This window comes from Phalacrocorax carbo, chromosome 7 (genome assembly GCF_963921805.1).
Source record: "Phalacrocorax carbo chromosome 7, bPhaCar2.1, whole genome shotgun sequence".
Classification (NCBI taxonomy): Eukaryota; Metazoa; Chordata; class Aves; order Suliformes; family Phalacrocoracidae; genus Phalacrocorax; species Phalacrocorax carbo.
Genome location: NC_087519.1, coordinates 40,333,404 through 40,357,442, shown reverse-complemented (window position 1 = coordinate 40,357,442; position 24,039 = coordinate 40,333,404). Strand labels below are relative to the sequence as shown.

The following is a 24,039-nucleotide window of genomic DNA, read 5'->3' as shown; positions in this document are numbered from 1 at the left end:
GCTGGCCAGCCTGTGGCTGCGGAAGGAAGATTCAGCTGCTCAGGAGTTTGCTTTGCAGAAGTGCCTAATGAAAGGGTGGTCAAAAGACAAATTTTCCAGTTTTCTTTGGCAGAGGAGAGAAGGAGAATATGAGTTTCGGTAGTATTTTTCCCATGATTTTTGTCCACTGGTGCTTAGCACTCTGCTCATTTCAGAGGCGACATTTCAGTGGTTTGACTTTTTTTCCCCCCTGCACAGCTGTTTCCTATGTGCTCTGCAGACCTCAGGCTGCCTTTGCTGGATGCAGAAGGGTGGTTACAGGTGCTGTATTTCTCCTCCATACTTCTCCAGTCTGGCCAGACTCTGAAGCTGCCCCAGCCAAGCTGGGCCGGGAGCAGAGCATCACGCATCCCAGTGCTGGTGGTGCTCAGCTCCATGCACAGGCAGTCAGTGCCTTTGCACCTGGAGAATAGTGGTGTTTTGCTGCATTTGGTCACCCAGGATCGCTGCCATCAGCAGCGCTCGGTGCTGCCAATCTGCTCCCTGCAGCCGTGCCGCTTTCCCACCTGTTCCTGTAGCTCTGCTGGTGCTAACCATGATGGTGAAGCCGGCTGCGCAGCTCCACAGGGCTGGGGTGAGATGCTGCCATAATTATCCCAGTAATGGAATTTCCTCCCCTGTGGTGTCTCAGGGAAGGATTATCTATGCATTGTTATCCAAAGCCAGGTGTGACTGCTGACGAGCTCTCCCAATGCACTTTCCTGGTACATGTTGTTCTGTGTTTTTCCTGCTGCCCTCCTGCAGGCTTTTGGCCCTGAGCCCAGCAGCCGGGACGCCAGCAGCGTGGCCGCCCCACTGAGGGGCATGCTGGCCACAGAGCCTGCACGAGGGCTCTTGTACAGCACCTGGCTGAGGGCAAGGGCCGGCATTGAGCCCTTGGCCAAGGGCAGGTGTTTGGGGTGCTTTCCCAGGAGGGGAGCTGCGGGGACTCTGCTCTGACTGTCCTGCGGCGGCACCCCACTGTGGGCTCGGCCACTGTGCCTGGGTTCAGGATCAGGCATCACCTTGCCTTATTCAGGGTACTGCGGATCCCATGAGCGGCTCCCTGCCTCTGGTGAGCTCTGCTCTGACGTGAGAGCGCTATGATCTGGGTAACATTTTCTGCAAAAAAGCATGGGAGGAAGAAGCTCGAGACCGCTCACTGCCTCTGTCTCTGTGCCAGCCTTGCTGGGCGTCAAAGGAGCCCCTTGTACATCCCATAGAGGATGGTCATTGCACCAGCTCAGGCTACGGAGCCACCTTTTCCTCTGAAGCATTTGCTTTGGTCTAAGTTTAAAAAATCCAAATGCTGTATCTTGTATATTTAGATGTATAGTGCAGGGCTCCTTGCTCTTAAGCGGATGAAATTTTAATAGGAAAAAGGAGTGAAATCATAGAACCATTGAATAGTTTAGTTTGGGACAGGCCTATGGAGATCATGGGCTTGAGTTCCCTGCTGAAGGCTTAAGGAAGCGTCTCTGTATCCCTCAAACAAAGGCTATAGGTTTCCCTTTCCAAAATTCAAATACTGCTGCAAAGTAGTGTCCTCACCAGCTTTCAGTTCCTTCTGGGCTCTTCCTGCTGTCCCTGGCCTGAAGAAGGCGGCGTGACCTCGAGTCTCCACACTGGAGTTCCTGCACCCCCTGCTATCCACACCGGGGTCGTGTCCCTTCTCTCTCTTAATTACCCTGAAAATCCCTTCTGTTATCTCTATGATTCAGTGACCTGCATCCTCCTGTGTGTATAATGAGCATGAGGCTGCATGAAAGTTCCTATTCCTCAGACTTTGACCAAAATTAATTATAAGCTTGTAAAATTCCAGTAGCTGACAAGGTACAGTTGCAGTTGCTCCTGTTTCTGGCCCACAGCCACGACGTGCGCAGGCATGCCAGGGCCGGGGCTGGTGCATGGGCTCCGGCAGAGCTGAGGAGTGCAGAGCATTGCTGGCTGAGTGCGAGCAGAGCTCTGGCACAAGCGGCCTGAGCTCCATCTAGAGATGATGTTGGGCAATGCTGTAACTGCTGATGTTTAGATTTCTGTTGGCGTGCCGTGGCCCGTCCTCCCCCCCCCTCCAGCTCTGGCAGGATGTGCTGCAGAGCTTGCCTCCATGCCGGGCTGAGGTTCAGGAAATCCGGGCTGTGTCCCTGGCCCTGTTGCAGCCTGACTCTGTAGCAGGGAGCAAGTCTTGGTCCTCAGGGTAAGTGACGTGGTCCGGCTTGCCTCAGAACGGCAGGATGCCAGAGCCTGGAGCGAACAGTCATCTCTTCTGATGGACTCCATATGGGAGACCAGATATGCGGTTGCATCAGGCAACGGGAACAGACCGGGAAAAAACCCACAAAACGCTGAACACGCTTGATTGTGTCTGTGGATTTGAGTCTCTGCCCATGTCACAGTTATGAAATGGCTGTAAAAATCCTTCCCTCCTTTCCCTGCTGCACTTAGCTGGCTCTCGTGGCAGGGGGATGTGTAGGGGCCAGGGCGTTTGGGTCCCGTTGAGCAGCTGCAGTGCCAACTAGCAGCATCTGTGCTCTAACAACCTCCCCACCTCACGCCGTGCTGGTGCAGGCTGAGCAAAGGCTGCCAGCGCTGGGCCAGTCCCCAGAGATGGCGGCTGAGTGGTGTTTCTGGTGTCTCTCCTAGGTAATAGTCCACGATGTAAATGAGCTGACGGAAAAGCTGTTTCCAATCGTCGAAGCCATGCAGAAACACTTCAGTGCTGGATCAGGGACGTACTACAGTGACTCGATCTTCTTCCTGTCAGTTGCAATGCATCGCATCATGCCCAAAGGTAAGCCTCCACTGAGCTGCTGCAGCAGCTGCCTCTGGCAACACAGGCTCTCTTTTTCTGCACCAAGATGTTATCCATTGCTATTTGGAATTCAAAGGCGGCTAACGTTTTTGGGGTGGGTTCCTGGGGTTCTGCTCCTTTCTGCAGAGTGACAGACCTTTCGGTCCAAGTCTGCCCACATCCAGGTCTCTGCTGTCGGGAGTGGCAGGAGGTTAGCCATGCTGCACAGGAGCTGGCCCTGCCCTCACTCCCTGAGACAGTAGGAGGTGCAAGACAGAATCAAGTGTGTTTGCCCTGTATGTGTTTATGGCCCCCTTCCCCATGGGGTGTCAGCAGAAAGAGGTGCCTAATGTTCGTGGTGCAGCTGCCTGGCTGTGTGTTAGGAAGCGTCAGCAGACAGTGGTTGTTGAGCCTTTCCTCTTGGCTTTGGTGAGCTCTTGGAAAGCTTTGTTGATTAGCAGCCACTGATCACTTAAGTTTTCTTATTGTGCCTTTGCTCTGCTGTTATTGAGTGCAAGAACAACAATAAATCTGCAGGAAAACAAGGCAGCTGGCAAAGAGGGCTTGGCTCAGCTGATGCCATGTTTTCCTTCCCCGGCTGTGCACAGGTACTTCTCCTGGGACCCACGTGCTCTCTAGACTTGGCCCAATCACACAAGGAGGGTGTTGTGTCCCTGGGCTCTGAATCCCCTCCCCAGAGTTTCGCCAACCCTGCCTTGTCCCTTCCCGGTTCTGGTCCCTGGGCTCTCCCTGCTGGCTGTCCCGCTGGCCTGATGCACCAGTGAGGGCAGCATCCTCTCCCGGGCCAGCCCACTGGCCATGTGCCCTCCCTGTGCTGTGGCAGGGTGCAGGTGGCAGCAGTGGCAGGGAGCCCCAGGGTCCTGCCTGGCTGTACACCTGCCCTAGGGGGAGAGTGACCAGCCTCTCAAAGCTGCTTGTGGATGGCATGCAGTGGTGGCCCATTCCCGTGCATGTATGTTGCTGAAATAGCTGTTCCATGGCTGGCACCACCAACACTGGCAGCTTCCTTGGCATCTGGAGCCTCTACCCAGCCATAATACTCCCTGCAGATTTCTTACCATGGATCTCAGGCGCAGTCTGGCTCTTGCTGGGACATCAGTGGGTGTGACTCCCTTGTGCCCCTGCTGAGCCCTGTCCCAGTTTGGCTCTGCCCAGTAGCTCCCACCTCTGCACTGGTTTGTGAGGCTTCCTCTGGACATGCCCCTGTCTGGGGGCACAGCCATCCCTTACTAGGTCATTAAGCAGTGGGGCAGTAGTGTTTAATTTGTGCAGTCAGGTGTTAGGGAAGGTTAGGGTGGCCTGCTTCATCCCCCTCGGGAGCTGTGGGGCAAGGCAGTCCCAAGGGTCCCATCCAACCCCTGCCGATCATTACTCTGTGGTCTCCAGCAAATGTGCTGTACATTGCTCTCTATTAGTCGTGGGTAGTGTTTTTTTTGTCTGGTGACGTCTGCATTGCGAGTGCTTTGAAGTACACTGAATACAAATGATGGTATTAATGCTGGCTAATTCGCTCATCGCGATTCCCTACCCTGTCTTTACCATGTGTTAAAGATATCGGTGACATGCCGCCTGCCAGCAAGAAGCTGCTCAGTCTGAAATGCCTTTTCTCCGTTCGTCGATCCACTGGTTGTCTCATCTCTTGGAAACCTTATTTGCTCTCCCTCAGTCTGACAGGGCTTTCAGTGGTCTGTTTGGGGCACAGGATATTTAAAGAGGCATTTTTACAGTTTTATGAGCTCAGTTTTTGTTTCAGAAGTTGCTAGTAAAGCTGATTTATATTTTCCTTGCAGGGGAGGTCAGATTTACTGTGCTGAGTGCCTGGTGATTTATGGGGCTGCCGGGTCTCCCCAGCCCCTTCCCTGCTTCCTAACACAGAGCCAGCACTGGACAGGAGGCAGCAGGAAAGGCTGCAGCACGGCTGCCCACTTGCAGGCTTGTGGGTGGCGTGGGAATGGCACTGGGCTCCTGCCACTCTCGGGGCTCTGACAAACCAGCCTCTGCTGGTGTGAAGAAGCCACTTGGCTAAGGTGGAGGAGAAAAGACTAAACTTTCCTTTACAGGCAGTATTAGTATTATTCCTGGTGCATATCTGTGCCATTTGACCTGCCCTGAACGCTGCATCTTTTTGCGCACCTCTGAAGGCACATCTGGCTCCATAGCATTAGTATCAGGTTTTTGTGGAAGCCAGATCTGATTGGAGGTTTAAGCATCATCTAGCAGAAGTGAGGGCTGTGATCTGAATATTAAACTCCCTTGTGTGTTTGTTTGCATTTGTGTTAATCAATCTATAGGGTTTTTTCAATAGCTAGCAACATTTGCATTAATGTTTCCCAAATTTATAATTTCTTCAAGGGAAGCATTTTCATAGTATCATAGCTTAGTGATTTGTTTGAAGCCTTGGGGTTGTGACAGGGCACTGACTTTGCAAACTAATGGCACTTACAAGTGAATACCAGGGTTATTTAAAAAAAAGAAACCAACAAACTTTTGTGGAACACGTGCTAGCTGCATGCATATTGCACTGAGAATAAATGGGTTTTGCCACTCAGCTGCTCTGTTTTTCACTGTTGCTTGGGATCGTTGCCCAAAAAACTTCAGCTCTAAAACCTGCAGCTGCCAAGCTATAATATAACAGCTTCTTAGCTGGTATAAATCATGGAACTCTTTTGCCTTAAATGTCTTACATCAGTGAAGTTAATCTGATTTAAACCAGCTGGGGACTTGGTGTGCAGCGTGCAGAAGTGCAGACTGCATAACTCTTGTCTGTGCTTCAGGCTCATAAATCCTGTTTTAATGCAGCATGGCCAGGCCCGAGGAGCTGGAGGAGGGCTTGATGCATCACAATGGTTTTGCAAGGGAGAAGTGATGGGAAAGTTACACAGAGAGAGGATGAGCAGGGTTCAGGCTTAGGAGGAGCTGCCAGGATGAGGACAATGCCAGCATGAAATGATCCTGGGACTTGCAGAAGAGTGCTGGGAGGGGAAGGAGGGACAAGGACTCAGGCCTTTTTACTTTCCTTTTCAGTAAGTCTATCCAGAGGTGGCTTCTCACTTCCTCAATGGCTTTGATCCCTCTAATCACTTGCCATTTTAGTCATGTAACTTCAGAGGACCTGGTAAGCTTTTTATCACCCTCCTCACATGAAGGAGAGATGTCTGGGCAGGTCTGCCTGGAAGGCAAGATCACAGGACAGGCTCCTGATGCTGTGGCAAGGGAGCAGGAGAAGGTGTGGCAGAGGGGCAGCCAGGGGAAGCTGTGGGCTCCTCAGGGAATTCTTGGCCCCTGTCCTTGGCCCAAGTAAGGTGGTTTTCAGGGGGAATTAGTTTAGCAACTGGGTGTCCTCAGCAGCTGGTGGGCCAAGGGACAGATTTCAGCATCCAGCAGCTTGGGCAGAGCTTTGGAAACTACCATTTGGTGTTTGACACGGTTGGTTTTGCCAACCGTGCTGCAGCAGAGTGACCATGTGGGAGAAGAGAAGGAGCAGAGGGAAGATGGGACAGGACAAAGAAACAGCTTTATGGCTTACCTCTGCCAACTCTGACAGAGGAGTAGAGTCTGTTAGCTCAGGGGAGTCGCTGAAACCTGGCTGGAGGTACCGTGCCTCGCGTGGAGTGAGGGTATTCAGCAGAACTTGGCTGAAGGTGATATTTGACAAATTGGAGGCAGCAAGGTTTCTTGGCCAATCAGAACAGCTGGAAATCTTCCTAGAGGGTAGCATCATCTCTGAACGTGGTCTCCTCCTCCCCGCCTGACTGTGTGTGGGAGCTGTCGGGTGTCTCTCCCACTAACCCACCCAACATGAAGGCAGAACCCCTGACAAAGGGTGGGTGATGAGCTCAGGGTGCAGAGGGCTCCTGGGCTCTGCCGTGCACGAGGTTAGCCCTTGTGCAGCATGCTGCTTCTTTCAGGCACTGGCGAGGCAGTAACTCGTTAATCCTGGTACTGCTCTTGGTGAGGCAGGGAAGGGAACACGGCTCTGCTCCACCAGAGCTGGCGGGGTGCGGCTGAGCAGAGCTACAGCTGTGATGTCTGCCTGGATGGGCTTGTGCTAATGCGGCTCTGTGTCTTCACACAGGCGGTGGAGGGAACAGTGCAGAGCAGGATGGCGTGTGGCTGCAACGTTTAATTCCACTAATAGGATCTCTTACAAACGTATCTACAAAATCAGGCATGCAGATCTCCCGGAAAGCAGCTCAGCAGGATAGCTTCTCCTCGTGCCCAGCTTCTCTTCTGCTTTGATGCCTGCTTCATCCCAGGGACAACCCATGTGCCTGCAGAAGGCTCTGCAAGCAGACAGCGAGAGCCGTCAGAAGGTGTGTAGCTAACAGCCGGCTAAATGCTGTTCGGCTCACCCTCTGCCTGTTCTAAATACTTCAAAAGCATGGGACTGATAAGGAGAAGAGAGCCAATTCCCTGTCTGGTTTATTCCAGTATTAGGAATTGGGGTAAGAAAGTGGATGTGTTGGAAAATACTTGGGAGAAAATATTTGGTGAGGAAATACTTGACATAATTATCATTATTGAAATCAGTAGGGTGAGATACTACTAAATCATTAAGACCACTGGTTGCAGTGCTATGAGAGGCAATGGATAAGAGAAGTAGGAGCTGGGCAGTACTGTACTGTGAAGACGCACCTGGAGACTTGCTGACTGAAAACTCTGGAGCTTGGTCTGCAGGTACATTTGTTAAGGTTATTCATCAGGGGCTTGTAAGGGAACTAGGCAGCAGTGGGAGAAGTGGGTGAGTTTCTGTGTGACTAAACAAAGATGAGGAGCTACAAGAAGAGAGAACAGAGCAGGACTGATCATTACGTATTTCTAAAAGTTATGTCATATCAGTATAGTCTGTTGGGAAGAACCTGGAAGAGGGACTGAGAAGCGCAGTGGCTTCTGTATGGGACGAACCTGGCTGATTGAGACCCTCTGGTCTGGAAGAGGGCTGGCTGAGGTGGTTACAATGCAGGCAACGAAGCCACGAGCCATGCAAGGCAGATGTTCGTACAAGAACTGGGGGGCATCAAAGTTGGTGAGAGGCAGGTTTAAAATGGAAAGTGCAGTGGTTATTCACACAGGTGCTGTGATCCATGGAGTTTCTTGCTGCGGGATGTTGTAGCTGCTGAGCTGCCCCATGGAAGAGAAAATCATTGCAAGCTGCTGTCTTATAGACACTGCCTTTGCTTTGGGATCTCCCCAAGCTGCAAGCCATGCCACAGTGTGTCGTGGGGCGTTTGGCTGTATGTGGTGGGGGGAAGCACGGCCAGCTGTTGCAGGTGAATGAGCAGCACAGTGTCCAGGGAAGCAGCCGCCGACAGGGAGCCATGTCATCGGCTGTATAACGGGTATCTGGACTTAATGGCTGTGGCACACTGAGATCAAATGGGAGGCCCAGTGGTGTCCCTGGCCTCAGGCTCTGAACAGGGTATTTTATCCAGCTCATTACCAATGGCTGTACTGATTATTAAGTGTAGACCAGATTATAATGATGTTCGTCCCAGTTGCCTGTTAATGACCAAGCCCCGGGCCACTTGGAGTTTGGTGCTGCTTGCAGCAGGCTCCAGCTGCTGGCTCTGACTTGGTCTTTCATGAAACTGATATCAGCTTTTGCCTGCTCTGGGAGTCCCAGCCTGGAGACAGTGGCCTCTGTGAGCATCAGCTTACGCCTTTCCCACCAAGCAGAGCTGGAAGAAGGGCAAAGGCCAGGGAAGAGACATGTTGGAGTGAGTGTTGAGCTGTGCTCTGCCTTCTCGGGGCACCTTGCCTGTGCCAGTGCCGGGCACCCAGAGCATTCCTGCTGCTGGCTGTGGAGATGGAGAGCCTGCGAGCGGGCTGGAATGTGTTAAGCAGAGGTATCAGGAAAACAGTGTTTGCTGGAACAGCACCTTGACAAGTAGCTGTCTTCTGCTAGTGTGCTTCTGTAATAGCAGGCAGGCAGTGTCCTGAAAACATGGTCTGTTGCATTTGGGAAAACAGGAATTTGTAGGTGTGCATGCGTGAGGGTTTGCTATTGCAGCTGTAACGTTCAAATCCATAACGTGGGACTGTCTGGGTTGGGCTCTGCCCATGGGGTGCCAGTTGACTGTATGCAATGCTTCCCCTCGACGACACCTGTGTGCAGCGAGTTACGGTGCATTAATCCTGTGTCACACTGTGAACAAAGACATACGCATCAGAGGTCTGTACATGGAGCCTGGCAGAGGGCAATGGGGGAGCACCACCTCCTCTTCCTCCTGTCAGCTGCAGAGCAATTCCTGGTGCACAGTACAGCTACCCACAAAACTCAGCGACTTAACATTGTAATAAATGAGCATTTTGAGAGTGCGTCACTCGTGATCCTTCCCTGCTGGCTAAGCATTGTGATTGTCACTGAGCCCCACCACATTGGGGGTACGCAGAGATGCAGCGGGTTGGGAGAGTGCTAGGAGGAGAGGGTCTGTGTCCCAGATGCTTCAGGCCTGATCATGTGTTATCAAAGTGGAGATGTTGTGAAGAGGCACAGAAAACTGGGGTCTGTGGCAGAGTCGTGAGAGATGGCCCCAGAGCCACATGCTCCCAAGCCGCAGTTCCCATGGGATGCTGCAGTAGCTGAAGGGTTTATTTTCTGGCAAAAATGTTTCCATCTTTACAGGAATGGAGGGAGTGTCAACAGTTTCTGGTGTGCTCTCATAAGCTCTTTCCCTGCTTCATGCTGCAGCCATGTGAAAAACAGCCAGATTCCTTTCCCAGCCTGTCTCTGGGCTGTGCTCACTCATGTCAGATCCTGCAAGGAGAAGAGAAGAGGCTGGAGTGGTGGATTTGTGAGCAATAGGGAGAGCGATGCCAGCCATTGTTCCTTGCTGGGGCAAGCCTGTTGTGCCACAGGAGTTGTTTTCATGGTGCTTTTTGGGAGCAGGCAACATCAGACCTCTAAATAAGCCCACCCCAGGTAAAGGCTGAAGGCTATGGCCTTGTAGGGGGGTCCTCACCTGCCAAGATGAGATGCTAACCCCATCCAGCTGCCTGCAGGACATGCCTCTCCTGGCAGGAGATCCCCTCGGCCCCAGCCCTGCTGCAGAGGAGCCTTTGGGAAACGCTGCTGCAGTGAGGGGATGTGGGTACTGCTCGGCAGGTGCCTGGCAGCCCTCCGGGAGCTTTGGCCCCTTCCCTGTGACGCTGCCACTGTTGGAGGCCAGCACAACCCACAGCCGCCAGGGATGGTGTCACTTCTCATAATTTCTGCTGGCCGCCCCTTGCTGCGGTGCCACCATTGATTATTTTTGGATGTCCTAGATCTGTCAGGCCAGGGCAGGAGTGTACGGCTCTTTCCCCTCTCCCTGCAGAGTGGTGGGGTCTCAGTGTCCGGTGCTGCAGGTGGTTGATGCCCTCCTCCCTCCCTCCCCAGCCAGCCCCTCGCTCCGAAGGGTGGGAGCTGCTGGGCATCATCCGTCATTGATGCCAGGGCTGCTCTACCCTACAGCCTTGCTCCCAGCTCTGCCGTAGCTTGTTAGAGTTTAGCAAGAATAAACAAGGACAAAATCTGCCTGCAGCCCCGCTGCCCCTTCCCCCACCATGTGCAGTTAATTGGGACATGAGATAATCTACCTTAATGCATTTATTTTCCTGTATCTCTTTTTGGTTTCCCTTTCCATCTCACCCGTTCGTTACTTCACTGCTTTCCATCTGTGCTGCTTTGTAATTTACGGCAACCTGGAATTAAACCTTATTTTGTCTGATTATAAGGTTTCCTGCTGCTCTTCCTCCAGTTCCAAAAAGTGTCTTCATGCTCCTCTCCCAGCAGCACCATATATTAAATACATAGCAAGCAGCGCTTACAGCTCCATCCTGAAAGCTGTCGCATGCTCAGCAGTATCTCTGCCTTGGAGTCCAGTTAAGAGCCAAGGTGTTGAGCACCATTAAATATTAGTCCCTCAGACATTGATGGATTACAAGAAGACACTTGGATGCACAGGAAAAATTAATTTCCTGGAACAAAAAGCATCCATCTCCTGCCGAGTCTTCCCCATCCCTCTGGAGGTGGCTGCGGGGTGTGGAGCAAGGCGAGCAGAGCGATGCTGCTGTCAGCACCCAGGGCCATTGCTGCTGCACCAGACCCCTCAGCTCAGCCAGGTGCCTGCCCTGCATGGGTGGTAGTGATGATTTGTCATCTGTCTCTGGCAGGCAGCCTAATTTTTTAATTAGCTGACAGGCTGGAATTGCTGTGCAGAAGCTTCTGCACTGCTCCACTGGGTGCCTAATCGGTGCTGCAGAAACCTGTGTCACAGCGTGGTCAGCAGCCAGGGTGCTTGAGCACATCCCCCCTCACCTACTGCCCTCCCCGGTGCCTGTCTGCAGGGAGGGGAGGCTGCTTAATTGGGGGGGGGGGCTGCTAGGCTGCCCCAGGGAGCAGAGGGGACCCTTGGCTGCACAGCAGAGCTGAGGATCTGCATTTAAGCAGGCAGCTGGAAGATAAGCTGTCTGCACCTTGGCAAGCCCACCGGTGTAGGGCATTGTCAGATTGTCTTCTCTTGGGAGGGTGGGCTCCAGAGCAGCACCAGGTCCTGGGGAGGGGGACTGCAGTCCCACAGCCACTGATATGCTGGCAGTGAGCTCTGCAGAGCGTCGTGCTCGCACACACGTGTGTGCGTGCCCCTGCCTTGGCTGCCTTCCTCTGGGCGAGGCTCTCTGGTGTTGTTGGGGTCAGCTGCGTGGGCAGTGGTGATTAATCCTGGAAGCAGAGGGGGAGACTATCTGTGGAGAAAATAAGGCCTGGCAGGGGGAGCACACAGCTGGAGAGGAAGCTGCTTGCAGCCCCGCTGACAGCAGGAGGGAGAGCATCCGGGGGCAGCCAGCAGCACGGGGGGACAAGCCAAACACAGGGAGCCTCTAATGAAGGGCAGGATGGACAACCCGGTGTGTTTGTGTAAATAAACCATGCATATCCACACTGGGCTTGCTGTGGCACTGGCATCGCTGCCTGGCGCTGCAGCTGCGCTCATGCTCTGGTCGCTGCTGCAGCTCAGGTTTTCGGAGGAGGCTGGCTGCTTCTGCTGGGCATCACCCTCCAGGCTGCACAGGGAACCGCTGGAGCCTGCCACCCACACAGCGCCCACGCCTGGCCTTGGTGCTGGCCGTGGGAGTGGTGGTTTTCTTGGCCACACGTCCCTCTGAGACAGCGAGGGCGGAGGATCCTGGTTTTGTAGCCAGTGCCGGTGGCTTTGCAGAGTCACACGTTGCTGCCGGCAGGCACACTGCCTGCAGGAGCAGTGCTGCAGGAGGTTTATTGCCCGGGGCAGTGATCCCAAAGTTGCTGCTGGTCCTTCACAGCTCCTGGTTTCCTTGGGGTGTCCCCTTGTCATGATGGGGACAGCTAAAAAAATTGGTAGTCAGAGCCAAACTCGAAGTGATGGAGAGAGGTGGAAGGGAAGGTGTCCAGGTGTGGCCATGTGTTTGCAGACAGGAGCCCTTTAGCTTCGCTGACCCCAGCTCAGAGAGTCTGGGCCGCCCGGCCCTCTTCCTTCTGGTAAATCAAGTGGCAAAATGCCCAGCCAGCCCCGGCCCTTCCCAAGACCTCTGGCCACAGCCCCTCAACACCCAGAGCTGCAGCCAGCAGGGGACACTCCCATCCCTTCATTACACGGGGTCATCCATGCTGGCTGCAGCCACTTCTGTCCCTGCAGAGGACCTCTGAGCTGCTCAGCATCTGGCAGCTGTCTGTACCTGCCCGTTGCCCTGCCCTTGCAAGGCCCTTTACCCACACACAGTCTCCAGAAGGATGCAGGGAGCTCCTGCCTCTTTGTGTTGCAGGACTTGCTGCTGCTGGCTCCGTGGGGAAAGGCAAAGCAGGGTGCCTGGGTTGCGCAGCACGTGGGGCATGGTTGGCCAACCCGGCAGTGTCTTCCTCGGTCTCATCTCTTCTTCTCTGCATGGGCACAAGGTGCAAGCCCCTGGCCCCCGCAGTCACTGCTGTGATGCAGAGGAGGCACAGGGAGATTGGGGTGCTCCCATGTGATACGTGTCAGAGGAGCCTCTCCTCATTGGCATGGTACACCAGGGTGCTTAGGTCTTTAAAAGCAGGTTTGCTGAGACAGGTAGAGACCCTATGCAGAGGATGGTGGGAGCACAGCCAAATTGCCATCAGTGTTGGCGGCAGGCATCTGCCTTGGGGTGTGTCTGAGGTTTGGGCACAGTGCAGCCTGTCAGGGCAGTGGCCTGTCCCCTCCTGCCATCCCGCTGATCCCTACAGCCACTGTGCTGCCGGAACAGCTGCAGGCAGGATTTTGTACTCTGACGAGGGAGCTGAGCTCATGCCAATATGAGCCCATCGATGGGCTGGAAAGCTACACCACCTCCAGGAGGTTTCAATTTTTGCTTCTAGTCTAAAGCTGTTAAACTGCTACTCAATTAACAGTGATGAAGACCATGCCATTTGGTGTACAGCTTCTGCCCTTTGTATTGTGATGGCAGCTCTCCATTTTGCTGTTTGTTCCTGGACACAAGTTGTTATTATTTTTGCTCCTTTCCTCTCTCTGCAGGGTGACAGTGGCTGCTGGTGGTGGCATCCCTGTGCCCCAGATCTGGTGTGGTTTGTATGGAAGAAGAGGGTTTGGAGCCAAGGACAGCACTTGTGCCCCACCCCTGCGCCTGCCATCTAGGCTCAGTTTTGCTAGATAGCAGCCCTTGTACAGAGAAGGCTGTTAGGATGAGTGTAAATGAGCTTGCCTGCAGAATAGCCTGTGCTGCCTGCAGAGGCCAAGCTGTGGGGCTGCAGGGTCTTGCTTTTCTGCTTTGTCTAACTACTGGAGTCCAGTGCACAGTTGGTGAACCACCCTGGGCTCCCCACACCTGTGCCCAGGGGCGCCTGGTAGCCAGGAGGTTTGTAGCTCACATAGGAGCCTCTCAAATCACGTGTCGTGCTCCAGAGACTAGTTTTGGCCATTAGTAGGTGACCTGTGGGTGCCCCGACTGTGCATGGAGGGTGTCAGCATCATCTGCCCCACGGGGAGTGCACACTGCTGCTGCCTGCCTCTGCCCTGGCTGCCTGCAGTGCCAGGGAGGCAGTGTCTCACTGGTGACAAAGGCACTGGAGCAGGAAAAGACAGAGAGCTGAGATGGGGATCTTTCTTTGCTCCTATCAGGTTTCTAGCTGGCAGCTGTCATTCCCAGAGCAGCCAAGGGAGTTGTGCCCACAGGCTTATGTGCTTGGCAGCTTCCCCCAGGCTCCATGCAGGCGCCTGTCTTTGCATCTCCTCTTCTCCTGACCCTCCATCCATCATCCATCCACTTTTCTGCTGTTTTAAGTCCACTATTTAAACCTCATTCAGGCCATCCCCTCAACTCAGGCTAGGGGAAGGTAGTCCTAGTTTACAGGCAGGCTCAAGGATGCCCAGCTGTAGGCTGCTCTGAACAGTAGCTGTGGGTCAAGAAGGGCTGGAGGAGTAAACAGCTGCTGCAGGGTTGCTTGCTGCGCAGCTTCCCTAGAGCCCTGGCTGGGTGGCCAAAGCAATGCTGCTTCTCCCTGTTCCTCTCTGCTTCTGCTCTCGCTCCTGCCTGACTCTTCTGAGAAGAGCGATTTGCTCCCAAGGCTAGCACCATGTGTTGGTGGGGTGGTCCGGCTCACCATGCAGCTGCCTGCTATGGTCCTGCTCTGTCCCCACTCCCCACTGTACCATAGGTAGGGTGTGGGGTTGATGCCTCCTGGGAAGGGCCATCAGACTTCCTGCAGAAGCTGCCCCATGCCAGAGGGGCTCCAGGGTGCTGCACAGAGCATCCGGACAACCCACCGGGCCCCTTGGCACACACCCAGGGTGCCTGCCCGCATGCCAGCATGGCTCTGCTGGGTCCTGGCAGAGGGTGCTGGGCGGCAGGACACAGGGAAGTGACATCTGCCTGCCTGTAACCCCTTGCTGGGCTGAGGCTATCAGGGAAGGAGCGAGCACCTGCATGAGAGGGGATCTGCACCGGCATCTGTCTGGCATCCTGCTCTGGGGTAACTTCGATTCTCTCTCTCTTCAGCAGTTGAGCCCTGGTGCAAGGTGCCTTGGGCACTGGTGCTGTCTTTCTCTCCAGGTTTCCAGCACTGGAGACCCTGCTGTAGGATCCCTGAAGCTGGTGTTCCTCCTCTGGATGCGGCTGGAGGGAGGGTTTGAGCCAAGCCCAGTCAGCAGTCCTGCTGCAGCTGCTGGTACGAGGCTGCAGTAGAATATTACGAACATTAAACGGGGCCAGCCTGTGTCGTAAAGCTGTCACTGCTAATGGAGATCATCTCCTATTTGAGTGGTGTAACTCCCCTTTACGCACTGTGGCTGGAAGAGCTGGAGTTGAACAGAGCAGAGGGTAATATATAGTATGGCAAAGTCAGAAAATTTGCTTGCTGAGCAAAACACTCAGCCTTTTCCCACATTTCCAGCTGGACCCCTCCAAGCAGTTTTGTGCCTAAGAGAGCACGTGATTCCTCCGCCCCCACATGGCAGCCAGGACAAAGCGCTTGGTAAAAGGGTGAAAGAGCATGATACATCATAAATATTAGTGTCTGGCCCCTCGCCAGTCACAGGCAGAGAAATAATCTTGGCCATTAATCTGTCCATGCAAGCTGCATCTGGTGAAGCAGCGCTTAATGTCACCCATGCTCATTTTTGTCTCAGTGTTGCAGTTCATGCTTGCTTTGGGGAAGAAGAAGGGAAAAAAAAAAAAGAAAAGTACTTTGCACTCTCTGGGTCTAATTTGTTAGTGAATTTTTCCTGGGGGGCTCTGCCAGCACAGTGTGGGACCAGTGTGGGGTGCTGGTGCTGGGGCAGGCAGGGCTGGGACTGGAGTTTCCCCCAAGCTCAGCTTTCATTCTCTGCTGTGATTAATTGCAGTTAGCGCTCAACTGTAATTTTAGAGAACAATCAGATGACGTGCCTCGCGGCTGATTTAATTGAAACCTGATGAGGCATTGGAAGGCTGCTGTGCACTGGGGTGAGCTGTGCTGGGATCCTCCTGGGAACCCCAGCCCCTCTCCCCGTCCTCAGCATTGCTATGGAGGGCTCAGACTCCCACCCTGTTTTGCTTGGGCTGAGCTTGTGCGAGAGGTCCAGGTCCCCTCACCCTGGAGGTCTGGGTCTCCTCACCCTGGAGTTTTGTGACCAGTCTGGATATTCTCAAGTGCAGTAGCATTAAGGATTCAGGGTTTTGCACGGCTGTGGTGTGGGCCACTGGAGGGGTTTGGGGTATCTGGGATACATGTCTCCTTCCCAATTGCAGAAATCCTCTGCTCTGCCTATTCGTCTGCTTGAGTTGCACTAGAGTTTTCTAAGGCAGTTGGGAAGGCTGAGGGAAATTGCTTTCAGGTCAAGACCTGCTTTAGCCTGTAGTGAATTACTACGCCTGGGTTTTAAATCTTTGCAAACAGAGGATTATGGTGGTGGTAAATACTAGGCAGGCCTGGGGACTGCTGTACTGCCAGCTGAAGGGAGTGTGGCCTTTCCTTTTAGCAGACAGAGTGTGATGGATGTTAAAATAAATTGAGATACAGCCTGGGTTGTAGCTTAGATACTATTTCTCCTTGATTTATATTTCTGCTTGGATGCTTCACCGAGTAAGCAGTGTATTTCTTGCTTAACCTCACAAGGCTTTTTCCTCCTTAAATGAGGACAGTGTGGTAGATATGACCAATTGACAAGAGCCCTGGATTAGTGCAGGGTCTGCAAAAAATTCAGAGCTGCTGTACATCCCAGTGTCTGCTTGAAACACAAACACCAAGTGGTGAATGCATTTGAAATGGCAGAGCTGCATTCCTGTGCCAGAGGACAGCTGCCCATGCCTGGCTCCTCCCAGTGTCCCCAGGTCTCCAGGTCTCTAGTCCCAATGGTGGCCTTGGGGGCTGAAAACGGAGCGATTGCCGCCTGCTTTCAGCAGGCCGGGGATAGCCAGCAGCCTGTCGCGAGCATGGCAGGGCGAGGGAGTGAGGAGCCACGGTGGTGTGAATGCTGGAGCATGGGCAGAGCCGCAGAAATGCTAGCCTGATGGGAAGCCCTGCCCCTAGCCACAGAGGGCGCAGGCAGCAGAGGGTAAGGGCAGGCTGGGCTCATCCTCCTGCCTGCAAATACTGGGCAGGAGGAAGGATGAGGGCCTTGTTTGCTGATTGTTGTGAAAGGAGTGGTGATGTGCACATCTAGCCTGTAGAAAGCTGTAAAGGCACCTGTGCATGATGAGTGGGGGCCAAAACAGGTTGACATAGTCTTTTTAATCCAATTAATGCCAAGAGCTAAGCAACCTGACCAATTTACACTTGGCTTTTAGAACACATATAAATAGCGTTGACGTTACATAACACCATGGGGGATGGCTCAACTCCGCTCGTGCTCCCCGAGCGGGGCTGAGCTTGGGCGGCCGGAAGATGACCATGGCTTTGCCCAGGACTGGGGGAACCCATGGGACAGTCCGATCTCTTGTAGTGTTCACATTTGCTGCATTCTACTTGGCCTGCTGCAATCCATACAGCCTCCCCGGATCGCCCAGGACAAGCAGTCTTGATGAGGCACATCTCCTGCACCCTCTCGCAAGGAACATCTCCATCAATTGGTCTCATGTGCGGCAGAGGAGACTATGACAAATGCAGGCAGGGGCCTGACCCTGTTAATGAGCTCAGGCCTGGCCTTGATAATGATGCCTCCAGCCTCTCCTTGCTCTTGACTTTCCCACTGCAAGTGGAAGATGCTTCCATGTCTGCACAACCCTCCTTGTCTCTGACAGAGTACCACCGGCCCTAATAAAGTTTTCCAGGCTGCCACAGACTGCCAGCAGTTTTGTGCAGGCAGAGGGCTTTAATCTCTGCCCTCGGGGGAGCTGGAGTCAGGCCGCTGACACCTAATGAACTTGTGCAGGTGTTACTGAGGGTGTCATGTGGCTGGCTGTGTTATTGATGTTGTCTGTGTTGGGAATTGCTCTGATGCTTTGAGCCAGGGATGCTGCGGGGGCTGGAGCTGGGAAATGCTCATGGAGTTGGTAGCTTTTCCCAGAAGTACATAGGGTGAGCGTGGGGTTCTGTGTGGCTGTTCCTGCAGAAGCACTTCCAAAAAGGGGGATGCTGGGTTGGAGCTACCTCTTGCTTTTGTCAGTCATATGGAAAACCACTCTTCTGGAAGGAAGGAGGGAGTGGATAGAAGCAGGACATCACCAGAAATGGTTTCCAAAGTAAAATGTGCTTAAAACGCACAGCGGTAAATGCTGTCATGATGGTTGAAGGTTGGTGGCTTTATGTAGAGGTTGCAGCAGGATTGCGTTTGCCTGAACTGGCTGAATCTTGTCCATGAGGCTGATTGCACCAAATCCTTGTTGGATTTAATTTGTCACGTCACCATTCATAACCGCTAGGTATGATTTTGTCTTGTATAGCTGTTTTTTCCTCTTTGTGCTTTCAGAAATAACGCAGATCATCCAGGTAGACTTGGACCTGAAGTACAAGACCAACATCCGAGACCTGTTTGATGAGTTCAACAACTTCCCAGAGGGAGCAGTCATCGGGATTGCCAGGGAAATGCAGCCAGTGTACAGGTACAGCCCCCTCCCTGTGGGGAGCAGGGCGTGGGCAGTGGGTACCTGGCATGTCTTCTCCTTGATTCAGGTCAGATTTTGGAAGAAAATCTAGAGGGAAGCAGCTCCCTGCTTTAACCCCTGCAGTGGGACTTAATCTGAAACTTGTAGGTAGGTATGAACAAAGCATACAGCGTTGCTGTGGTTTCCTTGTTCTCACACACCATCACAAGGCTTCCTGAACCAAGTTCCTGGTCGTCAGTGCCTAAATCCATACCTAGACTATAGCACATTTGCTAGAGGTGCATTTGCCCAGCCATCCCTGCTGAGGTGCTCTGATTGCATTCTGGAGCATCAGTTTGTACGTCAAGGCTCAGAGGTTTTGGCTGTGAATATTGCAGCTCTGCCCAATCAGGAACAATGTCTTCCTAGTCCAGGTGGACCTGGGACTGGTGCGTTTCAGCTGTACTCGTGCATCGTGTTAGTCTGACGAAGAGGAAAGTATGGTCAGCACTGCCTGAGGACTCACTCTGAGCAGTGTGGTTGCTTTGCGTCCTGCTGTCTAGCTTTCCTCTTTGCTCTCCACCCATTTTCCACAAAAAATCTGCCCCAGCATTTGGGGAATCCCCCCTGGCATGAGGTTTAAGTGTATCAGTCTGCCTTCTACAGCCAGTAGCTTGCTTGTAGCAAGTGTGAACCCCATCCTCTGCTGATGTGAGAAATCTTTTGGGAAATGCCTAAAATGACTAACACAGTGGAGAGATGTGTCTTCCAGTGCCCATCGATTGGTGGCATTTGGTGGTTGCTTCATTTTCCTGTAGGCAAAATGTAGGGGTTGAGTTTAGGCAACAGCGAGGTTCTGGGACCCTGGAGTGTCAGTGCACCTTCTGTTGAAGAAATATTCCCCCAGGAAAGACTGAGTGGGCAACTCTGTTGGTGGCTTGGGCTTGCAAGCATGCGGATAGCCCCACGGTCACTTGCTCTTCAGACCCTTGGTCTGCCAGCCGGTGCTGACTGTGCTGGCAGCTAGCAGTGGGAGCCGTGCACCGAGGCGTGGTCCCACTCTTCCCACTCACAGGCCACTGGTGGGCTTCAGGGCCACACGTATTTCCAGGCTGGTTCTTAAAGTGATTTGGTTTAGCCTGTGTTGTTCCAAGAATGAACCTCAGGTTTTGTCTTAGTGCAGGGCAAATCAGATCATCAACTCAGGATGCCTTAATGGCTTCTCAGCTGAGCAGAGTATGAGCATTTGAGATGGCTTGGTTAGATTTTCTAATCCTAATGGAAATGTTCTTGCAGAAAGATAACAAAGCTTAAGAGCTCGGTATGTCTTTTCCTTCCCCACTGGAAGCCTTATTAGTGAGATCAATAACTGAACCTCCTAGGACATGTCGAGCAACATTCTTGTGCCAAGGCTGAGCTGTAAAGATCTGGAGCAGCCGTTCCTGCTGCATGTGCATCCAGATGGGATGAGGGTGGACAGAAAGAGCTCACCAGCAGGGGATTGGTGGTCATTAGTCACCTAGAAGCCCAAACCTGCTGAAAGCATGCTCACGAGACATTTCTGCTTGCTCAAACTGGAAGTCACCACTGTTCCCAGGCTGGAAGAAGACATCTCTGTGCCCGTGGCAGAAGTGTGTCACCTCCCCTCCTGGCTTGTGCTCTTGGCAGGGAGAGCTGGCACCAGAGGAATGTGGATGCTGAGGTCTCCTCTCCATAAGGTGGCACCAAGCTCGGAGGGCTGCTGTATCTGCTTTGGGTGTCCTGGCAGGGTTTTGGTGTCCAGCATGGTAAATACAGCCCCAGTTAATCATATCCAATTGTTAGAGCTTAAAGTGGGATGGAGGGAGCAGCGACCGCCGAGTGTGGCCGTGGGGCTGTGTCAGATTGTTAGCCTCGGTCAGCGCTGCCCAGCAGGGCAGATCCCGTTCATTAGCAGTGCAGCCTGTAACAGGATAAATTAAGCATTTGTTTGCATGCAGTTAGTCCATGGTGGGGTCACTCTGTGTTTCTGTCTATGTGGGGATCAGTTTTGCATTGTTTCCATGCATAGCTAGGGAGCAGGGATGGTGTTCTGCTGCCTGGATGTGATTTGTGGGACTGGGCATGCCTGGAGGGGACTGATTTAAGCTTTGGGGTGCTCCACTGGAGGGAGAGATCTCCAGCACGGCAAGAGACAAGGCATGGGACTGCAGGACTGAGCACTGAATATCTGACCCAAGCTACAGCCGTGGTCTCCCCATTCCTGCCGCCCACGGTGGGGACAAACAAACCAAGCAATAACAGTCCTCACAGGCTGCATTTTTGGGCTGAACTTTCTGTTGTTGCAGTTTTGACATTCTGGGTCACTTTGGGCTATGTTGTCCTTTTCTTCTTGTGCTGTTTTGATCTTCATGTGAAAACAAGTTCCTGATCCTTGTCACCAGATCACACGGCATGAGGCGAGCTGTGCAAACGCCAGCCTGCCCCCCCACCAAGCCCTCCGCCCCATGGGGCTAACACCTTGCTGCTAAAAGGGTTTCCAGATGAAAACACAAGCTGACAAAGCAAAGCACAAATGTCCTTGTAAAAAAAAAAATCTTTGCTATTTTTATACTTTTAGCAAGATAAAAATGTGTTGTAGATGTGAAATAAGAGGTGCCAGCTCTGGCCGTGTGATTTACCACGTGCGCAGGCTTGAAGCATCAGTTTGGAAAGTGGTTGTGAGGATGAAGGAGGGTTACCAGACTGGGGGGGGTGCTAGTGGGATCTCTCAATTTCCACTTGTGTTTTCCTGCCCCCTTCATGCAGCTCTCTGCAGCACCAATGCTGCGCAGGGGGATTTATCCCAGCATTGCTTCTTTCAACTCAAAGCATTCCCAGCAAGGGCAGCAAGGTGATGTGGTTGGATTTGCAGCTGAAGAAGATGCCACCGTCCTGGTACCTGCTCCCACAGCAGCCCAGGAGGTGTTTTCCAGGCAGGACACGATGCCTGGGGCTGTGCCTGTGATTCTGCAGCAGTGTGGGTGCACCCTTGCCTAGTGGTTGTGTCGGTGTGAACCATGGCTGCACTGGCACACATTCAACACCAAGGCCTTAAAAGCAGGGTAGCCAGAGTGGGGCAAAATGTCAGAGGTGAGCCAGCAAAGCTTTCCTGAGCTTGCTCAGATTGTTGTGGACTGGTACACTTAGAGCAGGGTAGGCGAGTGGCTGGGAAAGGTCTGGGTGCCATCTTCTCCTCTCAGTAGCAATGGGGAAGATGGATGGAAATCAGTGCACTTGGCAGTGTCGGATCCTTGTTACCTACTTGGCCCATCAGAGGAGGTAAGTGGGTGCAGACTGGCCTATTTTGTAAACGATGCACTGTTTTCTGGGAAGCGATGATGTTCCTACCGGCTGCGTGTTGGCTGTCGGCTGGGCTTTCCAGGCACGGGCCGGGGCTGCGTAGTGCTCGGCTGGTGCACTGAGTGCACTGTGCACTGGGTACAGACACTTGCGGGAAACAGAGGAGTAAGAGAACAGCAAATAGGAAACGTCCTGGAGCCTGCTTGCACATCCTGAAGGTAGGGGGAAACCTCCAGACAGCAAAACAGGATGGTATGGGAGCGTTTCCACTTGTTTGACTCAGGCTGAAACAATGCCCGGCTGCTGTTTGTCTTGGACAAATGCATTTTTCTGAGCAACAGGATCTCCTGGTCCTCCTGCAAGGCAAACGCTGGTCTTTAACTGTTGCACAGCCTGGGGCTGTCCTTTGGGGTCACTCAGGGTGGGTTGGAGTGGCCTGCGGAGAGCAGTCACCCCGCTGAAGCTGTACGCAGATTGCCCTTCAGATCTGCCTCTGCACTGTGCCCTGCAGGGCAGTGCCTGGCAGGAGGTCCTGGGTGTGGAGGGGGGAGGTTGCAGGAGCCCATGTCAGGTGCAGGAGTCAGTCTGAGGTGTGAGGCCATCGGCATCAGGTTTGGTTTTTTCCAACTGCAGCCAAGGAAGTTGCACTCTGTCCGTGGGTCAGACGTGTTGTCCTTCCTGTGGCTTTTGGATCTGATGTGTGACATGAGGTATGATCAACACCTCTGTGGATGTGGTGGCAGGCAGAGCTTTGTCCTGCAAGGAGCTGCCCCGCTGCCAGGGCTGTTGGGAACATTCAATAGTATGCACTAGGCTCTTAGATCTTGTGGGCTTTCCATGGCAGTACTGGATGCCTCCTGCCAGGCTGACATTTGCGTGCTGGCCTGCAGGCAGAGCTTCTTCTCAGCACTGACATATGCCTGCTCATGTGTCTGCCTGCACAGGATAGACACAGCAGCCAAGACCAGCACCTCCTGCTTCAGCGAGAATAGTTTTGATGGAAAGATTAAAATCTGCATCTGAAGTTTGCCTGGTCCAAAAGGCAAGGAAGTGCTTCTACAGAGTCATAATCTTAATTAAAAATCCTGTTGTCCCCTGCAGCATTTCAGCTACTCAGGTGTCCTGGCAGTGTCCCATTCACCAGGCTACAGGGGGCGAGTGATAATGCTCTATATAAATATCTATGTTGCACTGGGCCTTTCATGCCAGATCCTGGCCAAATTGAGAAGTCCAGGCCTTCCTGTGCTCTTAGCCCTGCTGAGAAGCCTGAGAAGCATGCAGGTGAGTGTTGCAGATGCAGCCTGCAAGCTGGTTACCAGGTGAGCTGGCAGGTCACTGTCCTCAGGGTGTGTGCAAGCTGTATGCCTGGTCTGGGGAGCGGCTCGGATGTGGTCCTGGCTGTGGTGAGGCTGAGTGATGGCCAAGTGAAGCACGTCTTGCTGTGGATCAGCCTCCTGACCAGGCATGAGCAGCAGAGGCTATGCCTGGGGCACCCCCAGGTGGATCAGGGCACAGGGGAGGTCCTTGTACAGATGCTGCTGCAGCCTAGACCTCCCTGGGGGCTTCCTTGCCAGCCTGGCTTGGCTCAGCGCCTGTCCCTGGGCACAGGAGCTCAACTGCCAGGTGCCAAAGGGAGAAGCCTCCCCATTTCAAAGCAGCCCCACAGCTGAGATGAACAGAGTGAGGGAACACTGTGGCACTCCCAGAAATGTCCTGAAAACAGCCTGATTACTGAAGGCAGAGTTAAACTGTATTCTTACTCAGTTTCCTGGTTATAGCTCCCTCTGGTCATGCTGGTAGCATGCGAGAGGACAGCAGAATTGATGCACAGCTGCTCTCAGCAGCCTCAGGCTGACCCTGGACCAGTGCACTGCACTGTGCTCCCCACTCCCATCCCCACAACCATTCCTACCTTTTCGCTTCATACATGGTGCTGGTGCTGTTAATGGTGCTGCTGTGTTGTGGTGGGCTCTGGGTGCCCACCAGTGCCAGCACTGCCTGGGGCCCTGAGTGCTGCCTGCACGTCACTTGCCTTGGAGGTCTCATTGGGGAGGACCTAACCCACAGGTGCTTTTACCCTCTTTCTCCAGCTGGGAACAAGGTACCTGCTAGTTGCCTGTGATGGTGGACCTCAGGAGAGGTCCCAGACCTTCTCAGGTCCTAGGGTGCATGTAGCTGGGGCTGGAAGGGTGGCTGCTGCCTCCATTCCTGTCACTGGGTGAGATCTTCACTGCTGTACCCCAGGACAGCTAATAAAAGCTGGAGCTATCCTGGGAATCCACAGTGCTGGAAATGATAAAACGTTTGTCCTGCAGGAAAGGATATCTACGTCAAAGGGACAGCTACAGACTGTGAAGGACTGGCACTTGCATGGCTGCAAGGCCGTTCGCCTTTGC

The 24,039-nt window shown here is 53.3% G+C and overlaps 1 protein-coding gene across 1 annotated transcript in view; it reads left to right on the top strand.

Moving 5' to 3' along the window:
- The window catches only part of XXYLT1 (xyloside xylosyltransferase 1), a 38,171-nt gene that overhangs the window by 3,769 nt on the left and 10,363 nt on the right, over nt 1–24,039 (top strand). The window contains exons 2-3 of the mRNA XM_064457621.1: nt 2,662–2,809; nt 18,208–18,340. Coding sequence (XP_064313691.1) covers nt 2,662–2,809; nt 18,208–18,340 — 281 coding nt within the window. The remainder of the gene's footprint in view (nt 1–2,661; nt 2,810–18,207; nt 18,341–24,039) is intronic.